Here is a 20,140-nt window from a genome sequence, read left to right as displayed (position 1 = left end):
TTTTAAACGGCATTGGAGTTAACAACACTGTCTGGAAATCCCCACCTCGTGACACAAGAGCTTCCTGGTTCATGTCTAATGAAGGCTCCTTTTCTCCTTCTCTTATCACCGCATGGGCAGCAGAAGCTGTGAGCACGTGTTGAGCATATGCATGCCAAAAATGTAGAAAATTCTCTGTTCGTTATGCGTGTCACAATTATTTATGGGTAAGGTGGGGGGGAATAGTCTTTCTTGGGGCTTAACCCACCTCATTCAACCGCACAGCGGCGAGTAGTAGTAGTAGCGGCAGCAGCACATGGTGGCGTAGAGGCGCTTCGCGTGAAGAAAAACAAGCTTAAACTCAGCCCAGAAGCGGATAAAGCTCTGAAAATAGGACAAAGCAGCAGTCAACTGGAGGAGCTGGAGAGCCGCGCTCTACCGAGTGTGTGCGAGTGTTATTTTCCATCCCCTGGCGCTCCGTTGCTCGGCTGCAGCCGCATTTATTTTTTGCACAATTTTGCAGACTTGCTGGAAAATAAGGGATTTACTCACAAATATGATCGCACGGCGTGGGTAAATGATTATTTGTTTTTGTTGTCTTGTGAAATGGTTTGTAAAAAAAAAAGGGCAGGGTGCGTGGCAAGAGGCTGCGGTAAAGTAGGGGGAGAGGGGAGCGCGCGTGTGGAGGGGGTTCTGTCGAAGAAATCAAGTCAATAGAAGTGGAAGCGGGCGTGGTGACGTCACTGGTCCACATTGAGCCAGTAGTACATTGAGTCAGCGGCGCTAGATAGACGAGCGCCCGACTAAAGTACACACCGACATGAACTTCTCCCTGTGAAACTCCACCATCGTCACTCGCTCAGCCGGAAAAGGACCACTTTTCGGCTGCTTTTTGGCCGCACGGAACTTGCTTTTTACCCGCGTTCCAAAGGGGTGGGGGGAAAAAGAGAGTGAGGAGAGGAAGAAGAGCACATTTAGGGTTTGTTTTCAGGGGGTCGACGACGAGCGCCATGTCGTCCGCGGCGGTCGCTGCTTCTTCCAGGAGGCAGTCATGTTATTTGTGTGACCTGCCCCGCATGCCCTGGGCCATGATTTGGGATTTTACCGAACCCGTGTGCAGGGGATGTGTTAACTACGAGGGAGCGGACCGCATCGAGTTTGTCATCGAGACGGCCCGCCAGCTGAAGCGGGCTCACGGCTTCCAGGAGGGCAGGTCTCCCGGCCCCGTCAAGTCGCAGCTCTCCGGGAAGGAGATCCAGGCGATCAACCACGCCGCGGCGGCGGGAGACCCGGGCTCGCGGCCGCCGCAGCCGTTGGATCGCTACCCTCTCTCCTCCGAGCGACCCCCCAGGCTGGGTTCTGAGTACCAGTCTGGACGTCAGGCGAACGGCATCCCCGTCCCCAATGGATTTCCTAAGCCTGACGAGCCGCCGGAGCTGAACCGCCAGAGTCCCAACCCGCGCAGGAATAGCGCGGTGCCCCCGAATCTTGTGCCTTTGGTGAACGGGAGCATGGCGCCCGTGCACGCCGTCAACGGCAGACCGGGCCAGATGGGACTTTCCTCCGCTCTGGCGGCCGGTAGTCCCGCCGAGCTGGGCAAGAGACCCGCCTCGGTGTCCAGCAGCGAGCACGAGCGCGACGGCAAGGAGAAGCACCGACCCGACAGCCTGACGCCGGAGATCTCGGACGGCCACAAAGGCAGAGGGGAGCCCGACTGGATGGGCAAGGGCAAGACGGTGCGGGACCTCATGGCTCTGCACACGTTCGACAGCCGCTTCAAGAAGGACCATGCGGCCATGCAACAAAGGGCCATGGGCTATGATGGCAGTGCCTCGGCTTCCAAGTCAGGTAGGCAGTAGCAGCACGTTTATTTTCTTTCTTTGATGTTATTATTATTATGATTATTTTTTTAAATAATAACTAGAATACCCTGCTATGGTGTTTTATCTGTACCATGTGACCCCTCGCTACACACACACACACACACACACACACGAACTCACACAAAGGTAATGTTTTTTTGCAGCCTGTGATGCCGCCACATACATGTTTTCCACTGTCTGTACATGTGCCCTTGTCTGAGCAACTCATCCATGCTCTCTGTTTAACCCTTTCCCACCTCCAGACAGAGGAAAACACCCCCGCAGCATGAAGAGAAAAGCGTCACCTGAACCCGAGAGCGAGGGCACGGCCGCCAAGCTCAACGGAGAGGCGCAGCAGTGGTTACCTCCGCCTTCCGACGGACTCAAAATGCCACCCGTCCCCCCTCCGAGCTTCGCCTCCCCCCCTTCCACGATATCCCCCCACTCCCGCACCACCCCGCCGGAGGCAGCCCAGAACGGCCAGTCCCCCATGGCGGCACTCATCATGGCGGCAGACAATGCGGGCGGGAACAGCTCTCCCAAGGACGCCAACCAGGTCCACTCCACCACCCGCAGGAACAGCAGCAGTCCCCTCTCGCCCTCCTCCATGAGTCAGAGGAGGCTGGCGCAGAGAGATGCATCAGGTGCAGGTACCCCCCACGTGCCAGGCATGGACCAAGTGCACCCCCAAAGCATTCCGGACTCCTCGGTGCCGGGCAGCATACCTCTGTGCTGCACGCTGTGCCACGAGCGTTTAGAGGACACCCACTTTGTTCAGTGCCCGTCTGTGCCCTCTCACAAGTTCTGCTTCCCCTGCTCGAGGGAGAGCATAAAGCAGCAAGGCGCCACGGGTGAAGTGTACTGTCCGAGCGGGGAGAAGTGTCCCCTGGTGGGCTCCAACGTACCGTGGGCTTTCATGCAGGGGGAAATTGCCACCATCCTGGCAGGAGACGTCAAAGTAAAAAAGGAGAGGGACCCTTGATTTGGTTCCAAGCCGAGAAAACGAGTATAAATATATAAATATCACATACATACCATTCAAACAAACTAACGGACTTGTACATATTGGACCCAAGGGAAGAGTATACTTCGTAAACATGGTTGTATAATTTTTGATTTTTGAATACATTGTGTTTCTATATTTTTGAAGATAAAGGTATGTACTCATTATAATGGACTACGTTCCTCTTTGTTGATGTTTAACACAATTCTCGATGTACTTCTAGGTCTGGTGGCAGTTCCTGTTTAACGTAGAATGTGACTAATGCTACTCTACGAGCACTTGGCAAAACTGAAATGCTTTTAGCTGTACTTGTATGCACTTGTTTAAAAATTGCCAAATACAATTTCTTGATCTTGTATGAACTGATTGTCTGAGCTTGCTTCATTCGAGTGGTTAAGGGGCGCCGGGCTGCGGACGTGCGCGGAAGGCAGGGCTCCTTTCTGCTTGTTGTGACGCCTCAGGAGGACGGACGTAAGTGGGCTAGCAGGCAGCACAAAGGCACCCCTGTCTCTGCGCACACGACTCGTAAAAAATGAAAGCGCGCTTGGTAATAACAGGCTCATTGCCCCTAGACCCCCCCAACCCCCCACCCCCCCACCCCCAAATTGCTTCCATTTGCGCAGCGTTGTGACTGACTGCTGCCTACTGAAATATGTGCCAAGTCATGTTCAGTCAGATGGAATCTGTTGAGTCAGTTCATGTGGGAACGTGCGCCATTATCAGCGCCACCGTGATGTGGCAATGAAAGTCACGCTATGAATCACTCTGATCTGCATCTGAATCCGTCGCAAGAGTTGCAGCTTGTATGCAGGTTGGGCCAGACATCATTTGGGTTTTGTTCCTATCGCAAAAAAAACATCAGTGCAGACTGCAAGCATGAATTGGGCTGCATTTGTAGCGCAGCAAAACATATTTCCCACATTCGGTCATTCTGACAACACGCTGACTGCAGGTCTCAGCGCTAATAAGAGCAGAAATCGACAAGAGTAGGCAGTGTTGGGCTCCCCCATACTGAAATGCACGCTCAAGTGTAAACGGCAAGTCGCCGTGTGTGATGTCAACGGGGCGTCTCGACCCGTCCCTGCAAAGTGCGAGCCGTCGTTAAATGACAAAAGGCAGTTAGTGTGCCTTCAAACGACAAGCGCTGTTGACTCGTACAGACAAAGAAGTCTCACTCGCGTGGAGCTGACGCTGCAGCAAACAGACACTCTTGCTCCCAGGGCTGGGTGGGGGTGCTGCATGTGTTGATGTAGTAGGTAGTTGCGTAATTATTTGAGACACAATCTGCTTCCTGCTCATGTTTTGTTGAGCTGTCAGTTGCAGGGCTAAAAAATGTTGCAACGGTGTGCCAACCAATGCAGTTCTATTCTTAACTCCTTGGGGATTCATCGAAATGTTTTCCTCCGTGATCATATTTGCTGTCCTAGCACACTAAGTACAAAAGTTGATTGAATCTAACATGTCCTATTACCCTGAAACACAAAAAAGAAGATAAACTCTTTTATGAGATTCATCTTTCAATACGTGCCATTTCAAAGACCGCCGTTTGTTTATAACCCCTTTCCGTTTACTGGTGTTCTTATCAGCCGCTTATCACTTGGACTTTAAAACTAGAAACCCAGCCTAGTTTGATAAAGGTCAGCGCTGCAGTTAGTCACACTCGCGCCATCTAACCAGTCAATGTGCACTTTATTTTATGAATCAGGACTTTGACCCACTTGTGCTTCATAATGGAATGGCCGTCAAGATTAGCAATGTGTGTGCACGCGATGGCTTGTGTACTAGCACACAAAAGAACATTTGTATGCAATGCCATAAAGTGTTATCGCAACTGGACCGATGCGTGTTCGTTAACGAAAATAGCATGCGCTGCCACAAATACGGCGGTAATGTTTGTGCCGAAAAAAAAAAAAAAAAGGTATACTGGTGGTTGTATTGGGGCTAGTGAAATGGGTTCACAGCAGATGCGAGTGTGATTAATAAGCAGAGACAAGTCAGCAAACAGTCAAAAAAAAAAAAACACATTAAACTATTATGATGTCGCTTTTGTTGATACTACTGAGGCATGCTGGGACGCTTTTGAGTTAATGTCTCACTTGCCTTCATTTGGTTTTGTGTTCCTTACCTTCAGGGGGTTTTTCGTTAATGTTTAATCTGCCGATGAGACCTGGCTCGGATGCTATCTTGCCACATTATTCTAAACTGACACGTCTCCGCCAAGTGGAAACGAAACTGACGTCTCCGCGGGCAAATTCATTCATTCCGTTTGGCTGCTTTCGAGTGAGAACTTTAGTTTGATGTTTCAGCTGTTACACACATTTGCCGCATTCTTTATCACTCCGCCATATTGTTTAATCAATGCTTGCAAAATCCCTCATTGGCTGTTTGATTGATAGATGTGACTGTTCATCAGACTAAGTGAGAGGCAATAAGAGATAGTCTGTTGCCTCACCGCCTCGCCTTTTAATGGTTAACTAAACTGTAGCTCGGCATGCGGCCCTTACGCAAAGATGTTGATGGGTTAAAGAGGCCACAGCTTGGATAGGTCACAGTTCATATTTGTTGTCTCTGGAACAACACTTAGAGCGAGGAGTGCACTCGTTGACTGGAAAAAGCCGACTACATCTGTTTGCTTTATTCATGTGGAAGTTGCGCAACGATAACTGTGTATAATGTTTTCTATTGTTTTGTCAATATCGTAGTACAAACTCTTCTTATCACAGAGACACATTTAATGTTTGGAAATATCCCTCTGTGTAATATGAGCTCTCTGTGATGGAACTGATATTTCCGAATCGTTTATGTTCCTCTTAGCTTGGAATAATAATGTGCACCGAGATAAAATGATACGTTTCCGCAAAACTCACAATATCGTCCGAGCATCGCGTTTATGTTTTGCATTGCATTATTGATAGTTTTCGTGGTAAATTTAGCCGCCTTGTGTGAGTCCAGACTGCGTATGCATTTATCATCTGTCATCTGCTCAAAACATTCTGTTCTTAATACCTGGCTGACGGCGCTGTGGCTCGTCTCCAAAATACGTAATGAGCGGGGGAATTTTTTGGTCTGAAGAGGAAGTGCATGTTTTCAAGGTCACTGCTGGCTGACAATGGAGACACGCACTAAAAACACAACGTTACAAGACGTGTTTTCATTGTGAGGTAGCACTAGTAGAATGTGATTGTGTCAAAAAGTGAAACTCAATGGGCGATGCCGTGTTTAAGGTGTAGAAATCCTTGTGCAACTGTAATTCCTCCGCATTTTCACCCATAGAAATATTTTAGAGCTGTTAAAGCGAGGTAAATGGGTAACGAGTGGGAGGGAAGGATGGCATGTGCGAGACAGTGAAGTATTACATGTTTGCCAGCTGTTTCACTAACCCATCTATGTTTAGCACAATAATGTGCCAAAAGGAGTATCTGGACCACATTTTCTCGCTCGCTGTAAAACCGATCCGCTTGGTTTAAATTTAGACCTGTCAGGGAAAACAAGGTCACAGCAAATGTTGTATTGAGGACACACTCACATCGCCCTCTTTTTTTCATCAATCAAAGTTCCCCTTTGGAGTCGGGCTCAGCCTCCCGCGAGGGTCGTAATGAAGGCTTCTTGTCGAGGCGCTTGGAAAGGAAGGAGGGAGCGAGAAGACGGAGAAGTTGGAGCTCCAACCGGCAATTAGGAGGAGCATGGCTGGATGTGTAAAACGTTCCTTCAGATTCTTGGCTGGCTTTTCAATTGGCTGGTTCGGCCATAAAAGCCAGCCACGTTAAGTTGATTACAATGCCGAGAGCCAAATGGACCTTCTCTCTCTCTCCGTGGTAGGGTTCACTGAGTTTAGCTCGGCCAGAAGACGACGTCATGTCAATCTATATTTTTACTCATGTTCTGCAAACATGTATGTCTGCCTTATCTTTACATATCCCTTTGACTGGCAGTTATTCTCTCACTATACATTCTTACAGTTCTCTTTTTCTGTTGCCGCGTTGCTATGAATCAAGTCTGTGAAATGGAAATGAGGACTCTCTCTTCCTCCCTCCCTCCTGCTCTTTCCAGACATCAAACCAAGCTATGCCTCAATGTTTTTCTCAGATCTTGGAGTGCTGCCAAATCTTGTAAGTGGAGCAGCTGAGAGAGGGAGGGAGGGAGGGAGGGAGGGAGGGAGGGAGGGAGGGAGGGAGGAGAGGAAGAAGGAAAGAGGACAAAAAAAAAAATATGAGGAGAGCGGATGAAAAATGAACATGGGAAAGAGGCGAAGTGAGAGACGAGGACAAAGAATGGGACGCTTCCAAGAGCGTTTGGGCTTTCGAGCACAGCACGATCTCTTCTTTTTCTGCTGAGCAACAAACCCAGACGCCTGGCTTGGGATCAGCTGATAAGATGGTGCATTGCTACTATGCTGCATAAAAAAAAAAACAGGATGCCTTATCTAGTATGCATTCAAGTCTTAGGATCAGCCTGTTTTCTCCATCCGATTATATGTACGTGCACAAGATGGGCTCTCCAGCTGCCTAGCAAGCACCCCGCCCACCCAATGTATGTATTTGGGCTGTGTTGCCCGGTCTCACATGCCAGACTAAAGTTAGATTTACCGCCCGGCATGAGCCAGGCTAAAAGTAAACATGTGAGCAGCTAGCACAGCTTTTCTCCAGAAGGATCTTCAGCTCTACGCACTGCAACTTTTTTTTTAATGAGAAACACAGGACCTCATTCACCAAACAAAGTTTGCTTGTAAGAAAAGTACAGTACACTACAAATTTCACAAGATTTCACAAATCCCAGAGTTTGAGTGCTTTTCTATTGACTGCGCCAATTACAAAATTATTTTACTCAATCTCATATTCTTCATTGGAAAAAGCCGAGCTAATTCAATGACGGCCTCTGCTGACAGGCACAAATGTAATTATATTCCATAATATGATAAACATTTGTCCTTTGATTTTTCTTGTTACTGCGTATTGTTTATAGCGATGGCAGCCTAATTATTTTAGGGTCTGCTTCTGTGGTGGTTGGGATCTGCCTTGTGTGTGTAGGTATTTATGAATCCCCGCATGTCTTTGTGTTTCCGTGCCGAAGAAGTGCACAAAGTCCATTTAAGGTAAACACAGGCTGAGGAGACGCAGGCGACGGCGGCGAATACTTTGCTCCGGCTTCAGCGCCATGATGGTTGGACTGTGAATGCAAATGTCGGCGGTGTGTATCTGACGAGGGAGCGGCCCGCTAGGCTGATGAATGGCTGGCTTTCTGGGGTGTGTCAGCAGATCTGCGGTGATGTATTATGGGATGCTCACAGCAGCTCATTTCCTCCCCGTCCTTGTCTGTTCTAGCCCGGCTCCCGCTTAGGGCCTCGGCCTCACATAATTATTGCCCTGTCAAGTCGGGCTGCGGTGCGGCGAGCGCGTCTGCGTGCTACAAAGATCAGCCTCCGCCACAACCGCACAATTACAATCTGGAGTTGCGGAATCAGAAAGCACATAACTTTGCTTGCTGAGTGATCCTTATTTCATCCTGTTGTCAGCATCACCGGTCGATATTTTGTCACTTTTTATTTGTATCGGTGGGATAAAGTGTGTTTGTGGGCGTGCACAGAGCGATTCGTCGTTTTTCTGTATGTTACATAACCAAGTATGGGAGCGATTTCTCTTCCAAGTGTTAATACCGTCATCAATCAAGGCTTCATAACGGCATCCCGTCTTGCCTGCATCTCTTGCCTTTGTCTCGCCTTTTTGTCTTTGATTTTTGGCAAACTATTTCTTCGAAAAGCATTTGTGAGCCACGGATCATTTGGAGAGGGCAAGCATGGCCTGTGTTTGACAGGTGGCTGCTATTATTGGAGTTGGTGATTTTGAGTGTGTTACACAACTGCGGCTGGGGCCGCTTTATTTAGAGTGCTTGCAATGCTTTGCCGATTAGCTGATAACTCCGGTGATGCATTTCGCAACAGGTGGGCGAACACAGGCGGAGGGTCTCTGGATATAGCACAGAATCACCAAATGCACTTGTGACCCATCATCATTAAAAGTCTGCTAATGACAGGTTGTGTGGGATATACCGTAGTGTATACAGCGCTCTGTAATGATATAATCACAAGGCAGACCGGGTAGTCGCTCCCCTCCCTTGTACTTCTCTTTGGCTGCAATGTGCAGGAGGAGAAAAATGATCCAATGTCATCCGGAGTGATGGAAGCTTCGCCGTTGAGCCAGAGGGATATGTTCAGTGGAGGGGGGGGGGGAGTGCGGATATTTCTGTTTCAGTGTGAGTTGGAGTAAGTCTGGGCACTGAGCCAAGCGTGCTGATGGAGGGGAAGGGCTGAGTGTGGAGGGGGGGGAGTTCGGAGAGAGAGGAAGAGGAGGGAGTCGGAGACCTTTTTGGGCTGTCAGCCTCACGAGCACACAGCTGCTTCTGGAAAATTCTGCACCCCGCCCCACTAAACCGTCGGGCATGACATGAATAACAAGAGTGGCCGAGCCGTCCGCATGCAGCCGAGAGTTTTTCTTTTGACGCGGGCCTAACAGAGCGCTCCGAACGCACTGGCCTTGCACATAGTGGAAAAATCAACAATGAAGGGGACACCGGGGCACAATGTGGAAATGAAATCCAGGCTTTAGAGGGCTTTGTCTGGACAAGGACGCCGCCCGCACAGACCCCGAGGGCTTTGGAAAAGGCCGTGTAGCAAAATGCCAGCCGATGTGTTTTGATGGGGTTACTTGTTCACCAGCCAGTCACTAATTGGAGACTAGCAAGCCACTAAATGACTTTCACCCAGCGTGGGGCTTTTGCAAATTTCCTCTCTGTACTTCTGCGCTCATGCCAAGGCGGCAGCAGCGAAACAAAGCCAGCATGTCGTTTCCATCGTGACCAGTAACCACTTGCCCGGGGTCTAAGTACAGCCTTTGCATCGGTGTGTGAGTGAGATGAGATAATGCTAGCCTTTATCGGCCTGTGCGGTTGTTAGCCATGCACGGCCCTGCCTGCCTGCCTGCCTGCCTGCTCGCCTGCCCGCCTGCCTGCCTGCCTGGTGTTGACATTTCCCTCCCCAGCTTGTCTGAACACATCGAGCAATGGCGGCTCCTGTCAGGCTGCGTTTACGGGCGATAGAGAGATGAGTCACACGCACTCATTTCGCCTCCGCCTCTGCCTGGCAGTGCTCTTCCCCTTAACCCCCGCCATTCCCGCTCTCCAGGCCTTATGTGTCCATGCGGCACATGGTGGATTATATAAATAGCAGGGAACGCGTGGCTCGTCGCTGACGCCTGACATTTTCATGCCCCAGCAAGCCGCCGATACAGTTGGCGCTTGGCACGCATTCCTCTCCTGGGTTTATCCATCTGTTGGTATTGAGCCCAGTCCCTCCCCCCCCGTCCAGCCGGTTGTATGTTCTTGTAACGTAACACGGGCATCACCTCTCGCTCTATTCATCGTTACATGCGAGCGTGACGCAGACCTCGCCCCTTCCTCCGGCAATGTTTTTCTCTGTTGCTCTCTTTCGCTCACTACCAACCCTCTCTCCCCACACCACAACAGACAAGAATGCCAGCACGATAACAACAACAGTGCCCATCGCCACACTATTCGTTTCAATTCTCCTTACATCGTCGGCGTTCAGCCCATAAAGATTCCAAAGGGACAAAGTAACGCTTGGTTGGTGTCGTTGCTGAAAGGCACAATGCGAGCTCCGTGCGCAGGCGGGGTGCTTCCTGGATGCCCGCCAACTTCCAGTAGCACAGCACTGCAGCGTGTCAATATGCCCGTTGCCACGGAAACAAGGAGTGCACATACTGTCACGTTGGCAACCGAAAGCCTTCTCGTTACTCTTCGCTGCCTTTCTTTACAAAGGGCCGGCAAAGTTGTAGGAACGACTCTGCTGTAGATGTATCACCGCTTCCCACACACCCACGCACGCACGCACAAAGAGATGCCTGCACCATTCAGTCACTCAGTGACTGGGGCAGGGCATGACCCCACCTGCGCAATTGTGTTTGTTGGATTAGTGATTTCAGAGCACATATTTGGACAACCAGTGATGTGGCTTTGTTAATATTGGACAAAATCGTCTTACGTGTGCTGAAAATAAAATACAAAATAAAAGCATTATGGCCCCCCCACAAAGAGATTATTGTTGTTGATCAATCTGTAATGTCCTTGTCGCTGTGTGAATCACTGCGTCCTCGCACATGTTATCAGCATAGTGATTGCGTCCTGCGTCAAGCATCCTGGCCATGAGTTATTACTGGCAGGTCTATAGTCCTCCGTCAGGCCTTGTGAAAGAACAACCTCAGCTGTGTCGCGCAGTGCAGCGCCTCTGTTGCAAAGTCATAACTTGCAACATAAGTCATGCGTTTGAGACACAAAGTGCCGCAGCAAGCTCATCAGTCTTCTCTAAGCTGCGACCTTGATCAGAGGTGTGGCGCCTTTTTGCTCATAGGCTAGGACTGAAGTCATTTGATTTGTTTTGTGAAAGATACTAATGTGGTATACAGCAATGCACAATTTTATTTAAAGCTTATATTTGATGGTAGAAGGTGTCACAGACGATCTTTTCATGGCAATTTTTTAAACGGAGCCAGTGATTGATTCGCTAACCAGGTAGTGTTAGCAGACCACTGGCAGGTTACCATTGAGCATGGCACCGCCCCACCGACTCAAAAGGTCCAGGACTGTTTGCAGAACTCCTTCAAAATGTCACCCTGCATGCCAACGTGAGATGTGGTGCGTGATATAAATTTATAGCAATGTCGAGATTGGAACTGAACGTCAGCTAGTTTGGTTTGAAACAGAACCCGAGTTAACTCGGCTCGGCCCGTTCATCGCCTCTTGCAAGTTAATTTGTCTCTCGTTGCTGTTCCAGTCGGAATGGAAGCAATCTCCGTGCGCCGTAATGCCAGTCCTTCTATCTTACGCCATCCTACTCGATTCAGAAAGTCAAACAAGTCATTGTATTAACAGCTCTCATTGAGCTTTATGGTCCGCATTTGTTGTTTATTGCCGTCCATTCAATTCACTTCCGTATTCTGCGTATGTATCTGAAGGACAGTTAAAGGTTGTCTCTGTCACCGGGCATCTTATCCATGTCTGGCTCCATCAGCTCGTATCACTGGAGGTGAAAGGTTCGGTGCCAGCTATATATAACCGTTAAATCCTCCCCACAATTTTGTTTGTGCCTTGAGTGGTGTTGGAACAGCTGCGCGAGTGTCACAGCTTGCCTGGGGATGCAGATCAAAGTGCTGATATGGTTTGTTATTTTGGGTTGTGTGCTGCCCTGAGGTCCCAAGAATTTTTTTTTTGGGAGCATGGCAAGATGGCTGGAGGGATAAGTGGTTCTGCGGCCAAGGAGATCTCAGCTCAAAGGTCCCCCCAGCATGCAACGTGAGCCCAACTGCCACATGGGATTGTGCAAATTCTGAGGGCAAAGAGAACTGCTGACATTGCCAGGCACAGGCGTGACTGCACAGACTGGGCGGGATCAAGTCCTCAGCTCATGACCGCTATTTCAGACGGAGTCTTCAGTTTGGACACATTGCTCCATTTTATCTTCATTGTCAAAGTTCATTCTTGTCTTGATAAACAAATGTCACATTACCTCACCTCAAGAACCAATTAAGAGTTGTTCTGCTTTGCCTTTGAGCCTATCACATGACCTTTCTACAATGAAGTTTAAAAGCTTTGTTCCAGACAGCAGATAAGAAATGTCGATGATCATGGCAATAGGCACCGGTCTGAAACTAGAACTACAATATACACAACATATATACAATAAATATAAATAAAACATCTTTAGAGCTTTCAAATGATCATTAAAAAAAAGGACAGCACACGAGGAAATTCAGAAATCTATCAAGTTCATGATTATATGCATAAATGGAGAGCAGCTGTACTAGCGTCTCTATATTATACCACAAAGAGATCATGAGGTCATTTGGAATGATTCTTCTTCTGCAAACTATCAAAGGGTCTCAAGTGTCTCCCCATAATGGAAGTTATAACAAGTCTGCTGAAAAGGTCTCTTACACAACAGCAGCTGCTACCTCTCACCAATGTTAATGTCAAACATTATATTACCATTAACTCTCTGTGCTGCCGCTAAATGTTATCATAGATCTTCAGACAGACAAAACCTCCCATTTCCATTCAAGTCACACGAGGTAGTGATAGCAGACTGACACAAAAGAGAAAGATGCCATGTCATTCACTTAATTACACCCCCGCCCCCCCTAAGGCATACACCTTGAAAACCACTTGATTAATTTGTTTGCCGTTTACGGAAAATGATCAAGGAATCCTTGTCCAAAGTTGCCCGTGTATACTGTGACACTGTATTAATTAAGAAGGATATGTGGAGATTGTACCATAAATCACTGTACTCATATTTTCAGGCTCGGTCTACTGCTTGAATTGGTTACTTGTTCCTGTCATAACATTGAGGTTGTCAGTGAGGAGACAGACGACATCGGACGGCAAATGCTGTATTGTCATATTACTCTCGGAGGAGTTTGACAATAGAGGAAAAGATAACTGACTTGTTCTCATTGCCGCCGCCGTGCTCGACATCTGGGACATAAAGAAGGCAGTAACGCAGGGGTCCGATATAACATGCAAATTTCAGTATTTCGCTGAACTCACTTGACATTATCTTCACGGCGGAAAGTCGGAGCTTTAATGATGTTCCTGTACCAAGAAAAGGGTGTTGACACCCATCTGGCTGTACATCTACTAATTTTATTGGAGTGTCTGAAATGATTTGAATCAATAGTGTTGTCTTTTATCCAAGAATATCACACCAGAAAACACAGCGGCGTATCTGATGGGCGCTGCAGGAAAACATATTGGGTTCTGTCAAACTGCCTTTGTTTAGACCAAAGGGGGCAAACTCAAAGCCCGGGGGCCAGATACGGCCCGCCACATCATTTTATGTGACCCACAAAGACAAATTGTGTGTACTAGAATTGCAAAATGTCTTCACTTTTAATCATATCTTTTTTTTTTTTTTTTATATTTGACCAGATTTTACTCATCTGATTTGAAAACGACTTATTTGTCTGTTTGTTTTGTAGTTTTTACTGTATAAAATATGAGGTGCTCATACATTTATTTGGGTTGATAGTCATAATGGCCCTCCGAAAGAAGCTATGACTACAATGCGGCCCGCGAAAAAAATGAGTTTGACACCGCTGCTTTAGACGTACGTAGTTTTGTATTCACCCATTATTAGGAAGGCTGGGGTCAGACTCGTGTGTTATTTTAGCTCCTTGTGTGATCGATGTTCAACACCAAATTGCTTCTCTCAGACCTGGCCCTCCACAGATCTACACAGAGCGTCTTTTAGTAGAGGAAAAGAAGGTCAGTGCTCTGTGTCGTCACATTTCCAACTCACAGGACAAATCCTGGGAGCCAATCTGCGAGAGAAACAAGTGTCCTTTGTTTGGGTTAAAACAAGATGACATTTGTTGTTGTTGCTCTGAGCTGTGATGTCACCGCCATGGTTCTTCATCTCTGTCACCTCTGAGCGGCGTGGTCAGGAGATGCATACCAAGTTGAGGCTCCGCTTGGCTTGAGAGCCACACCCACACGCTCTCCTTCATGGACAAATACACAATCGTGTGTATTCATTGCTCTTCACAAAAATAGATCAGTTGCTACATTGTTCTTTGGATCCGGTGAAGTGGTGGGCGGGGCCTTTGCAAACAATCTGAGACAAACACAACAGAGAACAAACCTCGGCCAAAATCAAGCAGTTAACTAATCTGCGGTTGTTGTTGTGAATTCCATATTTGTCTTTGACTTGAATACTTCCACACTTAGAACAAAGAGCGTCTAATGCAGCCAACCTTTAATTATGTACAATGAACACCAGAGCTGCTTGATTGTCACTCTCTGTAGAAGATTGGCAGCCAAATAGAATTAACAATCGTACTGCTGCATCTTTTCCAGTTGACCTTATCGCCTGTTGTCGCACAATGCGGTACTACACACTACCGTTCCAAATTCTGTCAACACCCCCAAAAAATGAAAAATCTGCTATTTTTGACTTGCCATACATATAGCAAGGGCTTGGTTTGCTAAAATGGTCATGATACATGCAGGTTCAGGTTTGGGGCTGCTCCAAGCATTATGCTCCATGTGGCCTTGCAGGCTAAATGAGCCAAAGCAGTTCCAATCAATCACGCGACGCAGGACCTCAGTTAACAGTCAGTTGTCAGCCCTGCAATATGTGGAGAGGCCTTCATTCAAACAACAAACAAAACATGCACTTTGCTGTCTAATTAAGCCAGTGTAGGGCCAGACACTGTTTTGCTGAGGCTCTTCAATTGTGACGCTAAAGAGTGAAGAAGCACGCACGCCTGTTACCTGGGATTAAAAACTCTAATACATCATGATGAAATTGGCATTACTCTGCTAAGCCTGATGAATAGGAATGTTGGATTGAATCCAACTCTCATACCTTCCTTTGTGTTCAGTAAAGCAATTTATACAGGGAGAAGAGACCTTATTTTTATGCAAAAGATGTGGAAGAGCAATAAATAGCATGTGACCTAATTAACTTGGGGCAAATTACTGTTGGTGAAAATGTCAAAGGGTTACTTTTAGCCATCATGCTCAAAAGCGTATCAAATCACATTCATCAATAAAAAATGTAATAAATGCCTTGCTTTCTTAGTCATCGGCGGTTAGCTTTCTACCGAAAAGCAATTTTAATATGCCAACAAAATTCTAACAAGTATCATTTTTTTTTCATGATTGAAAGCAGAGGTCAGATGTACTGTAATGGTGAAAAAGGTCCTCTTCAACAGTGTCACCGTTGCTGATGAATAATGATGGCCAAGAATCTTGACCTCTGTATGACAGTAGCAGCTGCATGTGACGGCTCCAAAAATACGACTTAAGTGTGCGTCTGAGCAAATGGGCCAAGGAGTTGTGTGACGCTGTTAAATCCACAAAAACTGCAGTCTGAAATTTGTCAACGTGCAGAAAAGAGAGACAAATAATCAGCTATTTCTTTGTCATGGGAAGATCATCGGTGATCTGATGTGCTGGTTATTATTATTCGTCTAATGATTAGCATTATTAGTTGTAGCAATAGTAGTACAATATCTTAGTTCTTTTCTATTCTCCAATGCATTTGCTTTTCTAAAAAAAAACGTACAGCTGTTTGTGTTCCATATTCACAGAAAAAGTAATTATTCCCTAGTGCTATTTGAAGCAATCTTTTCATTTTCCAAATGTTGTCTTCCAGTGAGGTGTCGTCTGGCTGGCGAACTGATGATGAAGACTTGTACTTCTCTTCACATGATGCAATGTAAGAATTACACAAGTGTGCCTTGTTTCTTGTTTATTATGGGCTGTAATGCTTGCCAGTTCGGGCGCATAAACAGCTGACATGATTCAGGAGACTGCACGACCTCTTTATTTATTGCAATTTCTTGTCTTGGCTCATGAATGTGTGTGTGTGTGTGTGTGTGTGTGTGTGTGTTACAGGCACAGTGTTAACGTAACTATGAGTCAGCACAGAGGAACGGCAGGCCAAAACTGTGTCGTGATGATACAACGCAATGTTTTAATGAGGTAATGCCACATTCTTGTTAACTCCTAACGAAAGCCACTTTGACTTGTCTGCCTCGATAAGGAATTTTGCAAAAATGCTTTTCAAGTTGATCCATTCTCAACATCATTGGCTTTGCAAAAATCACTAGTGGTTAATGACTGACATGCTTTGCTAACACCATTTACTGCATACTGATTCAAGGTTGTTCAAAATCCATAGATGGAAGGAGACAAAGCAAAGGCCATAGTCCCATCTCTAAATTGCCAAGTTTAGTTTTAGTTTTGTATTATGTTGCACCAACCTTATGTAACGATAAAAAGTTAGCATACAGCATGATTTTTTTTTTTTTTTCAATGTGGTCCTAATAATTCCCACATGGTGAAAAGTCATTGTTGATATGATTTCGGGCTGGGAGATAATTCAATATCAATTGTATGAATATTGTTATAAAAACATAAGAGAAGGTAAACCCTAACCGCGGCATTATACGTTTTGTTGGCAGCGTGCAGCCGGAAAGATGACTAAATCGGGTATGCGAGAGGCACAAAGAGGTACGCGAGGAGGATTTTGAAAAATCCGGGGCGGGGGGTGTTTGAGATTGAGGCAGTACCTGAGGCGTGCTATACCAATACATCATTATTCAGAGTGCCGCTTTGATGTTTGGGCTGGGTGGATCTCAGTGAGCAGGCGAGAGGCAGTTCTAATTAAAAGAGTAACAATGCAAGCTCAGATACCCCGAAGAAACAAACGCTTTGAAGAGTCACTGAATGCCCCACAGCTGGCTGCTCACAGATAAGACTCGATACCGGCCTGATGGACTCTTTAGTGTGCTGTCATAAAAATGTGTGTTTTCGTGCCATAACTTTTCTCTTGATGTGGGTGAGCATGCGACAAGCTGTCTGTGTCCTACTTTTCGGGCTCTTTGCTGGCAGGGAGGGACAGATTTAGTTTGGGCCGCTGGTGCGAGGAGGCCGAGCAAAGACAGGAAAGCCCACGGGCTGATCTGGCGTTGACAGGTAGACAGATAAAACTTTTTTTTCTTTAAATCCATTTCTAACTGCTGCAGAGTGGCGCCTTCGGCATCTCATCGGGGGTGAAAAACACTTGAACTATTAAATCCTTACCTTGTTTTGTTTTACCCAAGATAAAACAAGACCACACGGCAAGTGAGCGCCGCACTCTTGACTTGTCTGCCAAGCATGTTTATGTCTTTCCTCGTATTGACTGAAGCTTATTGCAATGAGAGGCACAAGTGGGCTGTTGCAAAGAGAGAAGAGCGATGCTGTGAGACAGTAGGCATCTCAAAGAGACTGTCTGCATGGAGAGAATTGTCTATTTTTAACTTGGAGACAGAGGGGCTCATGAAATGGCTCCCCGCTTGACTACAGCTCAATTATTCATCAACACAAGAAGACTCTCAGCTAAAAAGCCTGACACGATATTCACCCCCCCCCCCCTCCCAATTCCTCTTCTTCTCCCATGCTGTTTCATTCAGACACACGCACACAAACATCGCCTCCACACACACTATAGTTTACCCCCATTGTGAACTGTACAGCGCCCTCCAGAAACAGAGGTTCGCCTCTGTAAAAATTACAACAAAAAGAGACATAATGATGAGTAGTTTCACCGTGTTGCTGAATTTAAACAAAAGTCGAGATTTTGAGTCATATTGTTTGATAGTGATGTACTTGCTTTAAATAAGAGAAGTCGTTACATCAACCCAAACACCAAATCTAAGAATACATTTAGTCTTATTTCATGACAAAAAACGACAATAAGTGCCACTTTTCCCCTGCACTTTAGAAACTCCAATTGCTTCTCCTGTGGATGTGCACCAACCAAGATAGACTGAATGGCACAATCAGACTTAGAAACACAAAACACCAAAAATGACGATAGCAATCTTGTATTTGCTTCCTCGAAATAGTCCCACCGATGGAAAAAGGCATCAAGGGGAGAGCGCTGTGGAGGGAAAAGTGACAGCCCTAGCATTGGATGAATTTAGGAAGTCATTCTGGCTGGCTAGCTTTGAGTGCACTCTGAAACTAATCTGTGTTGACCCTCATGTAAGTGTTGCTGCTGATCCCGGGTCAGTCCGACTGGTCATTCAGCCCCCGAGCCGTATGACCGATTTGCACATGTAGCACTTTGAGTGCTCTGTAATGCGTTTATGGCTGTGACAGTGACTGTGTGGCCCAAGGTAAGCCTGGAAACGTCAGGTTATCTTGCTCCTGCTGTGATAATGACACCATTTTAAGAGCGATCCAGGCGAGCTGACAAATTGGTGCTGAGGCCGCCACATTTTCTTGTTGACTAGCAACAGTGCGAAGCATGCACACACCAAAGCGGTTAACGCCGTCTATCTCCTTTGCGTGTGAGCTGCTGTGACAATACAACAATGACGGTCTATTTGTGGTTCATTTTGATCGCTAATATAAAAGGCTTTGTGTGCATTTGTCGACAGTGCGTGTTTATTTTCTGACAAATTCTTGCATGATTCGAAAGGATCAGTGAGGAAAACACGGTGAATCTCAATGTTGGGTGACAATGAGCACTTCCCTTAACATTTTCCATGATGGAAACTGAGACTTGTCATTGATTTGCTTTCCACAACATGTAATCCTGCTGAATCGTGGAACGTGTTGGCTCTGATGTGGACAGCCTGGCTGGATTTACTATTGGCAACATCTATCAGTGACAGGCAGCAGGTGCTGTAGATCATGTAGAGAGGAAGATAAGGGCTTGCCAATGACACTCAGGTATGGCGGCGCTTGTAGATAAGAGAGCATTGCAGCATCTGAGTCAAGAAAGAAAGAAAAAAAAAGCTCGTTGTGGACGTGGGCGTGAATTTAAAATCACGTTGCCCTCCTGGGAGACACATCAGCTTGAGACAGGATGTCAGAAAGGCTGGGGAACACTTATGTCTGACATTTGACAAAATCCTCCCCCAAACATCAATTGTTGAGGCCGGTAGCTTAGCAACCAGGCAATTGGGGCCAGTTGAGTGTCGATTTCCCCCCAGTCAGAGGCGCGCGCCAGGGGCTGATACACAACTCTACATTATTGCATTGTGTATAAACACTGAATACAATCTTGACTCAATAAGATACTTAGAAAATGATGGCTTGCCACTAAACATTTCACTCTCCTCCAAAGAAGCAATAATATGATAATAATGTTCACTCTTCCTTGTCAGTTTACTATACAATATTAAACCAAAGAGAACTCTCCTGCTTGATAGAAACTTAAGTACGGGGCTTGTCCTTGAGATCTTGACATTTTCCCATATTTAAACCTGAAGAGTCCCGGACCCATAGTTGAGAATGTATTGCAAAACATTACAGAATCGACTAATCTGGATACTTTCAAATATGACTAAACAGTTAAGATGTTAAAGATAAAGAAGCAGTACCAGGTTGAGGTTATGGAATCATCCTGTCATATGACATTTGTGGAAATGTTTACTTGTTGCTAAGTAGTGCAGTATGTTGTAACGGGGATGAAATTTTGAGTTTGCTCCCTTCTTTCCAGCCTCGTATCGCTAAAATCTTTTTGACTGCCTCAATGAACAAGCGTAATGGCGGGCAAAGTGCTGCCAGCAGCATTCAGCCTCTCAGCCTCATTCCCCACCTCCAAAACTGTGTGATCTTCTGACTACAAAATGCCACACGCACATGCAAATGACGTGTTTATTGCCTCAGAGATATCACTGTTTTTAGTCATTCTGAAACCGCTTTGATGTCTCGCTTCAGTTTTCAG

At 46.5% G+C, this 20,140-nt stretch overlaps 1 protein-coding gene across 1 annotated transcript; it reads left to right on the top strand.

Annotated features, from left to right (window-relative positions):
• The first annotated feature begins 663 nt into the window (after window positions 1-663).
• irf2bp2a (interferon regulatory factor 2 binding protein 2a) lies at window positions 664-3,206 on the top strand. The gene is made up of 2 exons (XM_085922763.1): window positions 664-1,827; window positions 2,105-3,206. Exons 1-2 carry the CDS (start codon window positions 990-992, stop codon window positions 2,821-2,823), a joined length of 1,557 nt encoding a protein of 518 aa, XP_085778889.1. The 5' UTR covers window positions 664-989; the 3' UTR covers window positions 2,824-3,206.
• The last annotated feature ends 16,934 nt before the right edge of the window (window positions 3,207-20,140 follow it).

The sequence above is a fragment of the Syngnathus leptorhynchus genome, chromosome 10 (assembly GCF_054491065.1).
Source record: "Syngnathus leptorhynchus isolate UIUO chromosome 10, UIUO_Slep, whole genome shotgun sequence".
NCBI lineage: Eukaryota > Metazoa > Chordata > Actinopteri > Syngnathiformes > Syngnathidae > Syngnathus > Syngnathus leptorhynchus.
This window is presented reverse-complemented; position numbering and strand designations above follow the sequence as displayed.